The sequence below is a fragment of the Diadema setosum genome, chromosome 18, assembly GCF_964275005.1.
Source record: "Diadema setosum chromosome 18, eeDiaSeto1, whole genome shotgun sequence".
Taxonomy (NCBI): Eukaryota; Metazoa; Echinodermata; class Echinoidea; order Diadematoida; family Diadematidae; genus Diadema; species Diadema setosum.
The window spans coordinates 8959771-8972694 of record NC_092702.1 but is presented as its reverse complement, the minus strand read 5'-3'; the positions used below and the strand labels follow the sequence as shown (position 1 = coordinate 8972694).

Sequence of the window (12924 nt, the reverse complement as noted above, 5' to 3'; positions counted from 1 at the left end):
GACATATGCTGCTTGATGGATAAATGTTTTCTTTCACTTTGACATATTCTATCGATAGAGTCAATAGCATCCTCTGCATATTATACCACTCCAGTAAATCACAGCTTGCTAATCAGTACAGTGCAGTATTCTTAAAAGCTACATCGCTGCAAACTGAGATTACTACACAGATATAAATTTTGTCTCCATCCATACTACCTGGTTAGAGTTTGTATCTTACCCGACCATTTTCTCCTCATGTTCCCTAATCTGCTCTCGTTCCTCTTTCTCCTCCTGTTTCCTCTGGGCCAGCTCCATGCGTTGCTTTGCCAGCCGTTTCTGAGAAGAGAAAAAGGGGAGAGGGATGATAGCTCTCCTCATACTTGCAGGGCTCAAGATGTGAATATTCATAAAGGCTACACTCCCAGAAAATCCCTTTGCTGGCTCCACATTAGAAGTTGCCATTATCAAAGTTACCTCAGTCATCTGGTGGTGGTGGTGGTGGTGGGGGGGGGGGGGGGACCACTAAGGTATAATTATGATTTCCTATGCTTTAAGTATCTCACAAATGAGATTACTGTGACTTTGTTACCCAGAATGTGGGATGAAAATGTGTGAATCATACTTGTAGAACTAATGGAGAGAATTTACTGAATTTTTAAGCCATGAAAATGGTTCTGAAATGTGGCATGAGGCCAAGTTATCTACATCTAGTACATTCCATGATGATTCTATATGTTTCAACCCCACATATCATTACACACTGTCACAAGCTTCCACATTAGCTGCTATATGGTATCGTCTAAGAGTGCTAACCTCAAGTGCCATATGGCAAAGTTGAAGGCTAACAACAATGAGCACTATGTGGAAGCATTAAGTATACTACCATCTTGTGTACCATATGGCATGGTTAAAGGGTGCCAACAATGATTGCTGTTTGGTATGGGTAAACGACAATACTACTCCATGCCGTATGGCAGGTTACGGGCCACCCACCTTCAGCACCATATCCTACCTCTATTTCTTGAATTATAGGTTCACCAACCGAGGCCCAAAACCATATTTCTGTGGTTGGTGTTTTTCTTTTTATTATGATTTTTACTATTGACTGATAATGTTTCACAACATGGAGTGAAAAAAAAAGAAGAAGAAAAAACCCATGTGGTAATTTATTTTTTCCTCCCAAAAATTCCTATTTCTTTTTTCAAGTTGGCTAATTCTTTTAACTCGGTTTCTGAATTTAGCAGATTTAGTGAATCTAAATAGTTCCGTCTAAGTTTCCCCCAATAGTGGAATGCAGAGGTGCCACTTTTATGATGACAAAGTAATATCTGGAGTAGATTTTTTATCAGGACATGATGGGTCCAACAGTCCGAACCATGGTCAACATATGACACTTTGGCACCAATTTGTTAACTACTCTGGGAGGCATTTGATATCTTGAATTGGTGTCATACACTGTAATCCGGCAGGGTCTACAGCTACCAACCCTGTGTGATGTACACGAATGTGTGGTGTGATTTACAGGTACCAACCTTGAGGGCGGCTTCTTGCTTTTTTCGCTGCTCCTCCCTCTCCTCCATCAGTTCCTCCATATCTCTCTCATGCTGTTCCACAATCTGCTGTGCCTGCTTCTCAGTCAGACCTGCACAGTAAGCATGTCATGAAAGCAATAGCAAATCTTCTCTGGCTCTTTAAACAAGATTGAGCATTGCAAACTTGAACGTCGATACAAAGGTTCAGTTTGATGATGCATGGTTCTTAGTACATCCCGCGAGCAAATCACTTTCATTCAACTGATCTTATCAAACATTATATTTCCATGACGTGAACCTAACAGACAAATCATTTACTACATGATGCACTAGTCTTTACCCAACATGAAATATTTTTTCAAAAGTGTTTCCAGAAATCTTTACAGACTCTCGGCACCTTTTCAGTGTGCCAGATAGTACTGCCCTGGCAAATTTGCACAGCCCATGGCAAATATGTTCACAGTAATGCTAAGCATTTCACTTTGATGTTTTGCATCAAGTTTTGACAATCAATAGCCATGTATATGTTATCAGTTTCTGTGTATCACACACACACACACAAACAGACATCCTATGCCAAGGTTTGTTAACATTAACTAAAAAAATGGAGAGCTATTTTTCAGATCATTTTCACTCAATGTAAGAGACATCTTCCACGTTGTGCGTACATTCCAATCATATCCTACATTTTTGCAAAGTGCTATTAAATGTGACAAGCTGACCTTTGTCCTGGAGGTCACCATGGATTTTCTGGCGGACATCCTTAATCTGAGAGCGGACCTTGACCGCCATCTCATCCCGCAGTTTCTCCAACTCCTGCCGGGCCTCCTCATCATACTCCTTGTCGATGTCCGCTACCTCCATACGCTGGGAGGCAAGGAGATCGCATCGGGCTTCCATGTACTCTTCTGGGGCTGAAACAAAACAAACAAAAATGTAATGTATTCCCAAACACTTTAATATTGAGGAAATATCCTGGAAGTTAAACTCCTCACCATTTGCTTTCCAATTTGTTTGGTACACACGGTTATGAATGACACTTGCTGGGGAATATCTATTTCTTGTTACTTGTGTCTAGACCATGATTTATGACTGTAACAATTTACATGTAAAAAAAATGTTAACAAATTTGTTCCTACAGGAAAAAAATTATCTGGTCTGATAACATAAAAGTTTCCAGCAATGCTGCTCAATGTTTTGATTACAATAACACATTTATGTCAAGTTTACTATGATATGTTAACTCTCAACTTGTCATGATCACTGACATAACTGGCTCACCAACAGACAGCTTGTCGACTGAATAAAATTGGCAGTCTCTGCACTACTAAGAGGCAATAAATACTGCTCGTTGATTAAACAAAGAATATCTCTCCAGATCTGGAGAGCTTATCTATTTCATAGGGTCTTTTACAAAAGTAGTTGGGATACTGTGCTGACATCATTTTGAATAAAGTTCTTTTTTCTTTACCTAAGTCTCCAGTTTCAACCAAGGCTTTCTTCTCTTTCTCAAATTCTGCCAGATCTTGCTTGTGCTCTCTTTCCTGCATAAATGAAAATAACATTTTACAAATTTAGTTCATGTGCACACTGTCCTCGTGAAGTACAACTTCTTTTCCACCCACATACTGTCTCTTTGAACTCTTTGTATAACTTTACTCTGTAATCCCACCAAGTCTCATTATTTTCAGTCCCGATCTATCATTCCCTGTTACTCACTTTCTTAATTGTGTCTCTTTCTTCAGTCTTATATGTAACTCCATATCTTCAAGTCTATCCGGCCTTATGTTACTCACTCCACATCATCTTACTTGTCAATTTCTTTCCAATCTCTCCATCTATCGATCCCGAAGAGATGACATAAACCTTTCACACTTATTTTCTGTAACGTCATCTCCTTGGGTTATGTTCCATAACAATCTTCTATCTCTACAGATAAGTTCACATGCACACTAATCATCAGTGATAAGAGCTTACCCCTTAAACTATGAAGAGTGTCCACACAACACCTACTTGACTAAATGTTTAAAGGGAAGATAAACCCCAAGAACAATGTGGATTGAGTGAAAGCAGCAACATTAGTAGAACACATCAGTGAAAGTTTGAAGAAAATCGAACAATCGATGCAAAAGTTATAAATTTTTAAAGTTTTGGTGTTGGAACCGCTGGATGAGGAGACTACTAGAGGTTATGACGTATGAGTGGACTACAATATCAAGAAAATATAAAGAAAATACTACAAAAATCCATTTTTCATGAAAATTACAAATTCCATCAACTTGATATTGACATATGTTAAGGGTAACAATTATTCCCCCTGCTTTCTGAAAGCAGTTGGTCCACTGCTCTTTCATAATTCTAGAAAAGTGAATTTTTGTTGAATATCCTTTATATTTTCTTTGTATTTTTGTCCACTCATACGTCATATCCTCTAGTAGTCTCCTCATCCAGCGGTTCCACCACCAAAACTTTCAAAATTCATAACTTTTGCATCGATTGTCCGATTTTTCTCAAACTTTCACTGATGTGTTCTACTAATGTTGCTGCTTTCACTCAATCCACATTGCTCTTTGGGTTTACCTTCCCTTTAAGTGAGAGTCCTACTTAATGATTAAACCTCCTTCCTCTTCTACCTTACCAAACCCTTCTATCCAATAATTTGAACTCCTCTTTCCCTTTTTACCTTCCCAAACCGTTCTATCCAATAATCCTCCTTCTACCCCTTCTACCTTTCCAAACCCTTCCATCCAATAATCTTCCTCCTTTCCATTCTACCTTTCCAAACCCTTCCATCCAATAATCTTCCTCCTTTCCATTCTACCTTTCCAAACCCTTCATTCCAATAATCCTCCTCTTACCTCTTCCACCTTTCCAAACCCTTCCTTCCAATAATCCTCCTCTTTGACTCACCTTCTCCATCATCCTCTTCTTCTTCCGTTCACTCAGCCGCTTGTGGAGTGCCTCTTCCTGCTTGCTCCTCTCCCGCTCGTACTGGTCCTTGATGTTGTGGACGTCCTTCATCAGCCGCTCGACTTGGGCCTTGGCCTCCTGCCCGCTGAGCTGCTCACTGTTTTCTAATTCGTTCACAGCCGTTATCGTCTGTCCTGCCATCGTGTTCAGCATTCTCCGGTGGTACTCCTCTTGAGATTCCTGGTTCAAATCAAGTTAACAAAATTATTACGATAAAAAACATCAGAGAATGTAAATTAGGACTCAAAAAGGAACGGAAAAAAAGAAAGTGATCAAAATGGTGGAGAAAGCTTTGGTCTCTGAAATGAGAGACTCTTAAAGGGAAGATAAACCCCAAGAGCAATGTGGATTGAGTGAAAGCAGCAACATTAGTAGAACACATCAGTGAAAGTTTGAAGAAAATCGGACAATCGATGCAAAAGTTATGAATTTTTAAAGTTTTGGTGTTGGAACTGCTGGACGAGGAGACTACTAGAGGTTATGACGTATGAGTGGACAACAATACCAAGAAAATATAAAGAAAATTCTACAAAAATCCATTTTTCATGAAAATTACAAATTCCATCAACTTGATATTGACATATGTTAGGGGTAGCAATTATTCCCCCTGCTATCTGAAAGAGGTTGGTCCATTGCTCTTTCATAATTCTAGAAAAGTGAATTTTTGTCGAATTTCCTTTATATTTTCTTTGTATTGTTGTCCACTCATACGTCATATCCTCTAGTAGTCTCCTCATCCAGCGGTTTCAACACCAAAACTTTAAAAATTCATAACTTTTGCATCGATTGTCCAATTTTCCTCAAACTTTCACTGATGTGTTCTACTAATGTTGCTGCTTTCACTCAATCCACATTGCTTTTTGGGTTTACCTTCCCTTTAAGTTCAAATTTTTGCTTATATTGGACAACCTAATATACCTACATCAGATTTTGTGGAGGTGTACATATAATCATGATAATGCTAGGGCAATCAAAACAGGACCCTCCCAAAAGAACAGTACTGACACGGATGAGACTATCCAGGAAAATGAAATATGACCATTACTATAATCCAAATTTGATACAGGGTGGATCACTGGACAGGCCTATGCTAGTGTAATTGTGTGGATGGCTACAAGTAGAATTTCTGTGGGTAGGTCTGTACACCAACCATGTGAATTGTATATAAATGCATGGAAGGTTATTTGATTTTCCCATCTGTGAGTATATCCTAGGTGTACTAATGAGAAACTGTGCCTGACACGACTTCTCTGAATTACAACCTCTCACTATCATACGGGAGCAAGAATTAGCCAACAATCAAAACACTATAGTAAGTACAATCTACACTCTCTTGAATCAAAGTTTCTTTCCTCTTGTACACAGAATTTTGAAATTTTGTCACCCATTTTTACATCATCATCAGGTGATGAACAAAAAAAGATGCACAAACATCAGATCTTCACCGTCACTTTTGCGAGCAGTTTGCGCTTGTTCAGCTTCTCTTCTAACGCCATGCGCTGCCGCGACATCTCCTCGTCCATGAGCCGCTCCACCGTGGCCATGCTCTGGTGGTGTTCCTGCAGCAGCGCCCTCGCTTGGTCTTCATCCAGGCCTCCCTGCAGAATGGCCTGGTCTAGGTATTCCTGCTGGATGGTTTTGATGGCTATCCTCTTCTTGGTGGCATACTCCTGCACAACATACATTCAACATACAACATACAGGTCTCAATTTACCATAACACCAGCTCTTTGAACAGCATATACTGTAAAAGCTCTTACCTTACAGATATTTTCACGATTTTGATTTTTCGTGATTTTGATAAGGCTATCCTAAGTGTATAAGGATACTAGCACATACTTTAGCTCTGGTGATTTTTTGTGTGATGTTAAATTTGTGACCCAACATTGATTCACAAAATTTGTGAAAATTAAAGCCTCACAAATATAACAGCCTTAATTTACAGTTCTACCAATCCTATAACACAAGTCACTGCCCTACTCAGGAACTGAGTACGGCACTGAACAATTTGTTTTGCAAAATTTTCTTCATTTTCTCTCTAAATATTTAATAAGTTATGAATGTGAATGATAAATCCAAGGAATATCATAGCAATGAACATTCACTAATAGTCTCCAAATTCTTAGACTTCATCAAAATCAACTTGGACTGAGCATATATGTCACACTGCAAATGGTAATGATCATAACGCATTGAAAAAAAAATTCATGCCAAAATGAATTAAAATATTTGCCTTGCGAAGTTTCTCCTGTTCCTCATCCTGTTTAAGTTTCAGGAGCTGCATCCCACTAGCTACCTCCGCTGCCTGCTGCTGCTTCAACAGATCTAGCACCTCCTTCAGATCCTAGGGAGTTGAGAGACAAAAAGGTGTTAAGTTGACCCAAGTCCAATCAAGAATGAGGAGGACTGAGAAAGAGAGTCATTGTCTATGGAAAGCTAAGCGTGTAAACATAAGAAGTATGAAGATTTGACAGTAATTTTTATAGGGATAATGTTGGTTTCATTTTCTTCCTGGCAGGATATGTCCTTTGTGGGCGAATGTGAGGGTTGGAGATTAATGTTTTCATAAACATGGATGTAAAGTACATGATCTATGCCATTTCTTGCTAAGATGAACATAAACCAAATCAACTTTTAACAGTACTTCTAGCATTTTTTATATTACTATTTTAATCACACTTTGTATGATAACTCTACATTCACATGATATTTCATATACCAGGATTCTAACTACTACAGGATAGATGTCAAATCAAACACAAGTGGAGATCTATCTTCATGGTTGATATTTGTAAATCACAAATGTTTATGCATGAATTAGCTGCATCCTACTGATAGAAAATGGCATCATGAAAGAGTGAAAGTGTCATAAAGTGTTAATAAAAGTCTGACGCTTACAACCTCTTCAGTGTAGAAGTAATGAAAAAAAAAAATAACACCCCTCAATATCATTTGTGTAAATAAGTTACCAAGGATTAAAGTCCTACCCTACAGGAGTGAAACGAAAACCATTAGTTTGTGGAGTTGGCATTTGGAGTTGTTCAATTAAGGAGTACAAAACCATGAGAGAAATTAAAAATCAGGTTGAAATGACTTCTAAATCTAAGTTGAAATAATTTACTGCTTTATCCAAGTTCCTTCCCTGGGCTGTCTTCAGTCTGATTTCAGCTTCATGTTTCTTCTTCATCATCATCAGCTTCCCCTGAAGTACAGAAAAAGAATATGAGAGAGAACACTTATAGAAATTGGAAACTCAGCAATAGTAAACTGTTATCATATTGCAGTATTAAAGCCACCTTTAACCTAGCTACATTTTCTGTTGGGAACTTGAACAGATAGCCACCAATCACATGCAAATTGAGATGCAACTGCATATCAAAGTAATAATGGATATATGTGTCTGTTGAAGCATGCACATCTAAAGGACTTTAGTTGAGATATATAAAGAAAAGATGTTCATAAGATTTCATATGTTAAGTTATCCCTTGCATGACACAACTCTGAAATTTTTGAAGCTTTCCTAAGCGTCATAACCACATCTTTAATGGATGGTATTTGCTAGACAGATTATCAAATATGTGTGTACATCTTACCAACAAGAACAAGTTAAAAAGGGAAAAAGAGAAAAAAAAACCCATAAGAAACACAAGACAAAATAATCACTGCCTTTAATACCTTGTTCTCTGCACTCAGGTGCTTGAGGAGTTGCCTGCTGTCATGGCGATACTGGTCTTCCAAGGACTTGATGGCATCCTTGGTGCGACGTTGGTACTTCCTGGACAGCTTCTGGGCGGTGTCACGGCGCAGCCCCTCCTCCCTGTGGGACCAGGCCCCCAGCAGCATGACGAACAGCTCCACCATGGTGGAGATGCGCTGCTCTTCCAGCTGGATATCGGTGGTGATGGTGCCCAAGATGTCCAGGCTGAGGGGATGGGGAGGGCAACAAGTGACATGTGACATAGCAAACTCACTCTTGAATACTGACTAGCAAGTGTGGCAGCTAGGTGCTGGGGGGGGGGGGGGGGGTAAGATATATAGCCAATATATGAAAGAGATTCCTGCTTCATGGCAATCATTCCCAGTAGTGATCAAATACAAACCCCTTATTCTTTCTGCAGATTCTTCCAAGTAATGGGTGTATTGTCTGACAATGTCCTGACTTGGATATTAGAATAGGTGGTGTTAACACATATGATACTGTGACAGAAGGTACATCTGATTATTGGGGCTACCGACTTTACATTGCTTGGAGGAGTTCAATTTATTATTACATGAAGGAAGATATAGTTTAGGAAGGACATTTCACTGGAATCAGAATGCTAAATGCACAAAAAAAAAATCTAAATGAAAATGGCAGCTCATGAAAAGTTTGAAACACAAAGTTTAAAAACACAGAGCAGCCATAAATTTGAACATCTCAGAATGTGAACTTGATGAAATGTTAACTATGATGTTTCTCGTTTAGTGCTAATTCTTATGTGCTGTTTAACCCTAATCAGGCTGGGGGGGGGGGCGGAATCCGCCCCCCCTCGACGTTTCGCGCAATATCTTCGCAACGCGATAAGCTCCCGCCGCGATGTTTCATGACTTTTTTCTTTCAAGTATCGCGCAACTTTCGAGACCCAAATTGTTGCGCCTGCGCATGCCGTTTTGACACGACGCCCGTTCGAAAAAAATTTGTCAACCCCAAAATTGCTCCAAAACGTGATTTTGTGTACAAATCCAATGCAAATTGTGTTTTTTCAATTAATTCACATAAAAATTCATATCTTCACTTAGAATGGCCGAAATTAATTTATCTTAGCATAATAATGCTTCGAAAAATGTCAGTGACAAATTTTGGCCAAAAAACAAACAAAAACAAAAGGTCAAAAAACAAAGAAATACATAAGAAATTCAAAAAAACAATAAAATACATAAGAAATTAATTTCGATACAGATTTTTTTTATCCTATGTCTCAGAAGAATGATACAAGAAACATTTTTAAAAAGAAATTAGATTAATTGGAGCATTAATAAGTGATTTAGAGCCCAAAAGTGATTTCATGCATAAATTACAATAATTAATCAATATAAAATATAAGAAAAATTTTTCGGAGAAAGCAACCATACATTTTGATAGAATACGTCGCGGGCGTCGCGTGTGCCGATTTTCGGCGCAATCGCGCGTTCCATAGGCGAGATCTGAAGGGGGGAGGGAATCCGCCCCCCCCCCCAGATATAGCATAGCCAAAAAAGCCCAGCCTGATTAGGGTTAACTCATCGAGTCCAGGGCAAATTTTGCGCTGCCAAAATCGAAATCTTGTCATCATTAACTTGAGAATCCTAAATTTCACTGCAGATTTCATTTTAGAGAAATACAAGAAGGGTTAAATCAATTTAATCTAAAAAAAAAAATCATATTCATAAAAACCCCCTCATTGCTGGACAACCATCATATCCACTAGCCTCTTCCTGATAGCCAATGGTGATTCTGATGGTTAGTTTGAATAAATCATCAAACTTACTTGTCAAAGTCAAGGACCTTCTTGGATTTGTCCTTCTGTGACAGGATGATAACAATACTCTCATTGGCAGTGAGTGAGCTGAAAATGAAAGAAAATAAAGACAGAACAAAAAATACACAAATGACTCTCCTCTTGTTACTTCACAGACTCAATGAATAACAGCCTCTGGCTGAAATGAGTGGCAATGTCAACTGAAATATGTTCATAAGTTACAATTTCCAACAGAAGCAGGTTTGGTGCTCACTTGAGTTGCACAAATATATGTAACTTCAAAGCCCAAGGAGGGTGTTACAAAATCTGCCTGGGGGTAACACTGTGCGACCATTACCTGTACTCTTCCACCATATCGAGGCCGGTCTTGCCCGCACCGGGATTGATTATGAGTCCGTGCTGTGTCACGCTCTTGGCGATGGTGCCCTCCGGCTGCACGATGGCATAGATGCCGCCTGTGGCGCACTTGGCATAGATGAAGAAAGCGAGGATCACGAGGAGGAGGGACACAAGCAGCGCCACAAAGAAGAAGAGCGCCGCCAGACCGTGGTTATAAAGCAAGCTCTCCTCATAGGTGATGGTCTGGGTGATGCATTCCGCTGCAGTGACTGGGCCATAGTCTACTCCAGGATGCTACAAAAAAAAAAAAAAAATGAAGACAAACGTTTGATATATCTGCCCATAATATCCTGCAAACATTTCATTCCAATTCCACGTAAATTTTCCATCAAGAATCCATGCACGTATCTGTCCAAAGTCTATGTAAAAGTTTATGCAGGACTGGACATGAACATTGGTCAAAGAGAAAATTGTTGGTAATATTCAATGGTGACAGTCTGACAATTTTGAGCCTGACAAAATATGACGCGATGATCAATCTCAATGAGAAGGTTTGTAAAATATTTTTGACTCTAGTGTTTTGAGTCCTACTAGGCAAACACTAGTACAAATCCCTCATCACAGGAACATTTATTCATACCTGATAATTATAGATTATTAAGATGTGCATCATAAAATTCACAGCAGCAAGTTGGTTTGAAGATAAAATGCACAAGATTGCCCAAACCTACAACAATTATGTATCAGCCTTGATTTAGCCAGCCACAGAAAATATTTCCATATCCTGGGAAGCAAAAGAGAAATTGAATTGGTGCCACAAAAGGGATTCTCCACACAAATAAAAGAAGGAAAATGATTGAAAGCAGACCAGGAACTAATCATAAGTGTGATACAGAAGCAGTGTTTATTGTGGATTTTGTGATCACTTTGAATGATTGTCGTGCCTCTAATGTTATGTAGTCATCAATATAAAGACAGATCTATCTTATTCAGTTTAATTTTGTTTCAAGAAGAAAATTGAATGCCCTCTTTGTTTTGCAACTAGCCACCCTCCCAAAAATCTTAAAAGTTTGCTCTGACAGAACAAAGAGACTTTCATTCTCTGTGTTCTTCATTTATCAGTCACTCAATCATTGGTCCTTCCCTTTGTAATAATGTGGTCATCGCTACTCTCCCATTTTGCTCACCAAATCCAAACAACTACTGAGAAGATGAAAGCCACACCCTCCCTCATCTATTTCCTAGAAACCCTGTACAGTAAGACCGGTCCGTTCGCCACTCCTCTTGTAGGCATTACAATTGTAATTGACAGATAGTTTTAGCCAATCATAAGCACTATTCTACATGTGCTTGAGTAGAAGGTTCTTCCAGAGTTTGGGTGCACTTTTGGAGAATGAAAGGACTTCTGATTCAACATCCACCATGGGAGCATGGCACCTTCGGATTGCTCTCTGATATTATTGTGAAGGCGACTTGCACTCGTAAACTTTTGGAGTCTTGAGTTAAAGACTTAAACTCAAGAAATAAATATATGTGACCCGCGACAACGGTTTCAGGCAAAAGTCGCAAGAGGAAATTCCCTCCTAGGCGGGGTACAAAGATTTTGACCATTATTTTTGTCGATTTGGGTTTTTTGCAGAAATTGAAACTTTGATATGTTTTCTACATCTACACCAAATTTCGGAGCATAAGACAAAGTTTTTCCTATCGAAAATGGAATTTTAAACACCCTATGTTGGATCGCACTCGTCAGCTTCGATGTTCTTTCGAACGGCGCGCCAATATGCCCAGTGTTGCTACGGAGCGGCGTCTCGCGTGCGATTGGCTAGTGCGTCGCATACATTTACATAGTTCGGCTTTCGGAGATACGTCTTGCAGCGTGTCGGAAATGTTTTGTCCACGCGTGCGTGCTCCATTGTTATTGCTACAATAGACACCTGTACGTTCGCTGTAGTGTATGCTCTTCGTTTGGCTTTCTATCAGAGCGTTTATACCGCATTTTCGACAACGGAAATGAAACAAAAAGTGAACACAACACTAGACAGCACTGACTTCCAATGTGAAAACAAATACGATAAGGAACATTGTTTTAACGCATCAGAATCGCAAATCGTGCAACATGTGATCGGAAACTCACTTGATTTTTATGCTTGTAGTACGACAACAGGTTGATTCAGAAAGACAAGAGAAGAGAGGAAAGGAGCGGTCATAACTGACCAATATTAGAATACACTGTAGGGCCTAATAAACATTAAAATTGAACCAAATTAAATAGAGTCGTGTTTATTTGTTTCTTTCTTCTTTATCGCACAATGCAACACATGCGAGACTCAAAAACAAAACAAAGGGTCCCAAATAATGAAATTTACAGGACAAATCAACCGCAATGATAATGTGATTTGTAAAGATGTGTATATCTGCGCCACCCGTTCCTGTGACGTGAACACACAGGTATAGTGTGTGGAGGCCATTGGGTAATACATGCACATTCACACGTAACCAGCAAGCTTGCAATTATCGTATCCGCCATCTTGAAAGACGTTGTGTACGTACTGGTAAACCACAGAGAGTTCTGTGTGGTAAACCAACCCGAGCGAAACGCA

General features: G+C 39.3%; 1 protein-coding gene across 1 annotated transcript in view; it reads right to left on the bottom strand.

Moving 5' to 3' along the window:
• Positions 1 to 12924, bottom strand: part of LOC140241880 (uncharacterized) — a 38708-nt gene that overhangs the window by 12761 nt on the left and 13023 nt on the right. Inside the window, exons 7-17 of the mRNA XM_072321634.1 lie at positions 10320 to 10615; positions 9992 to 10069; positions 8160 to 8406; positions 7606 to 7686; positions 6718 to 6828; positions 5930 to 6154; positions 4425 to 4664; positions 2986 to 3058; positions 2237 to 2428; positions 1515 to 1624; positions 221 to 318 (exon numbers count right to left, since the gene is read on the bottom strand). Coding sequence (XP_072177735.1) covers positions 221 to 318; positions 1515 to 1624; positions 2237 to 2428; positions 2986 to 3058; positions 4425 to 4664; positions 5930 to 6154; positions 6718 to 6828; positions 7606 to 7686; positions 8160 to 8406; positions 9992 to 10069; positions 10320 to 10615 — 1751 coding nt within the window. The remainder of the gene's footprint in view (positions 1 to 220; positions 319 to 1514; positions 1625 to 2236; positions 2429 to 2985; positions 3059 to 4424; positions 4665 to 5929; positions 6155 to 6717; positions 6829 to 7605; positions 7687 to 8159; positions 8407 to 9991; positions 10070 to 10319; positions 10616 to 12924) is intronic.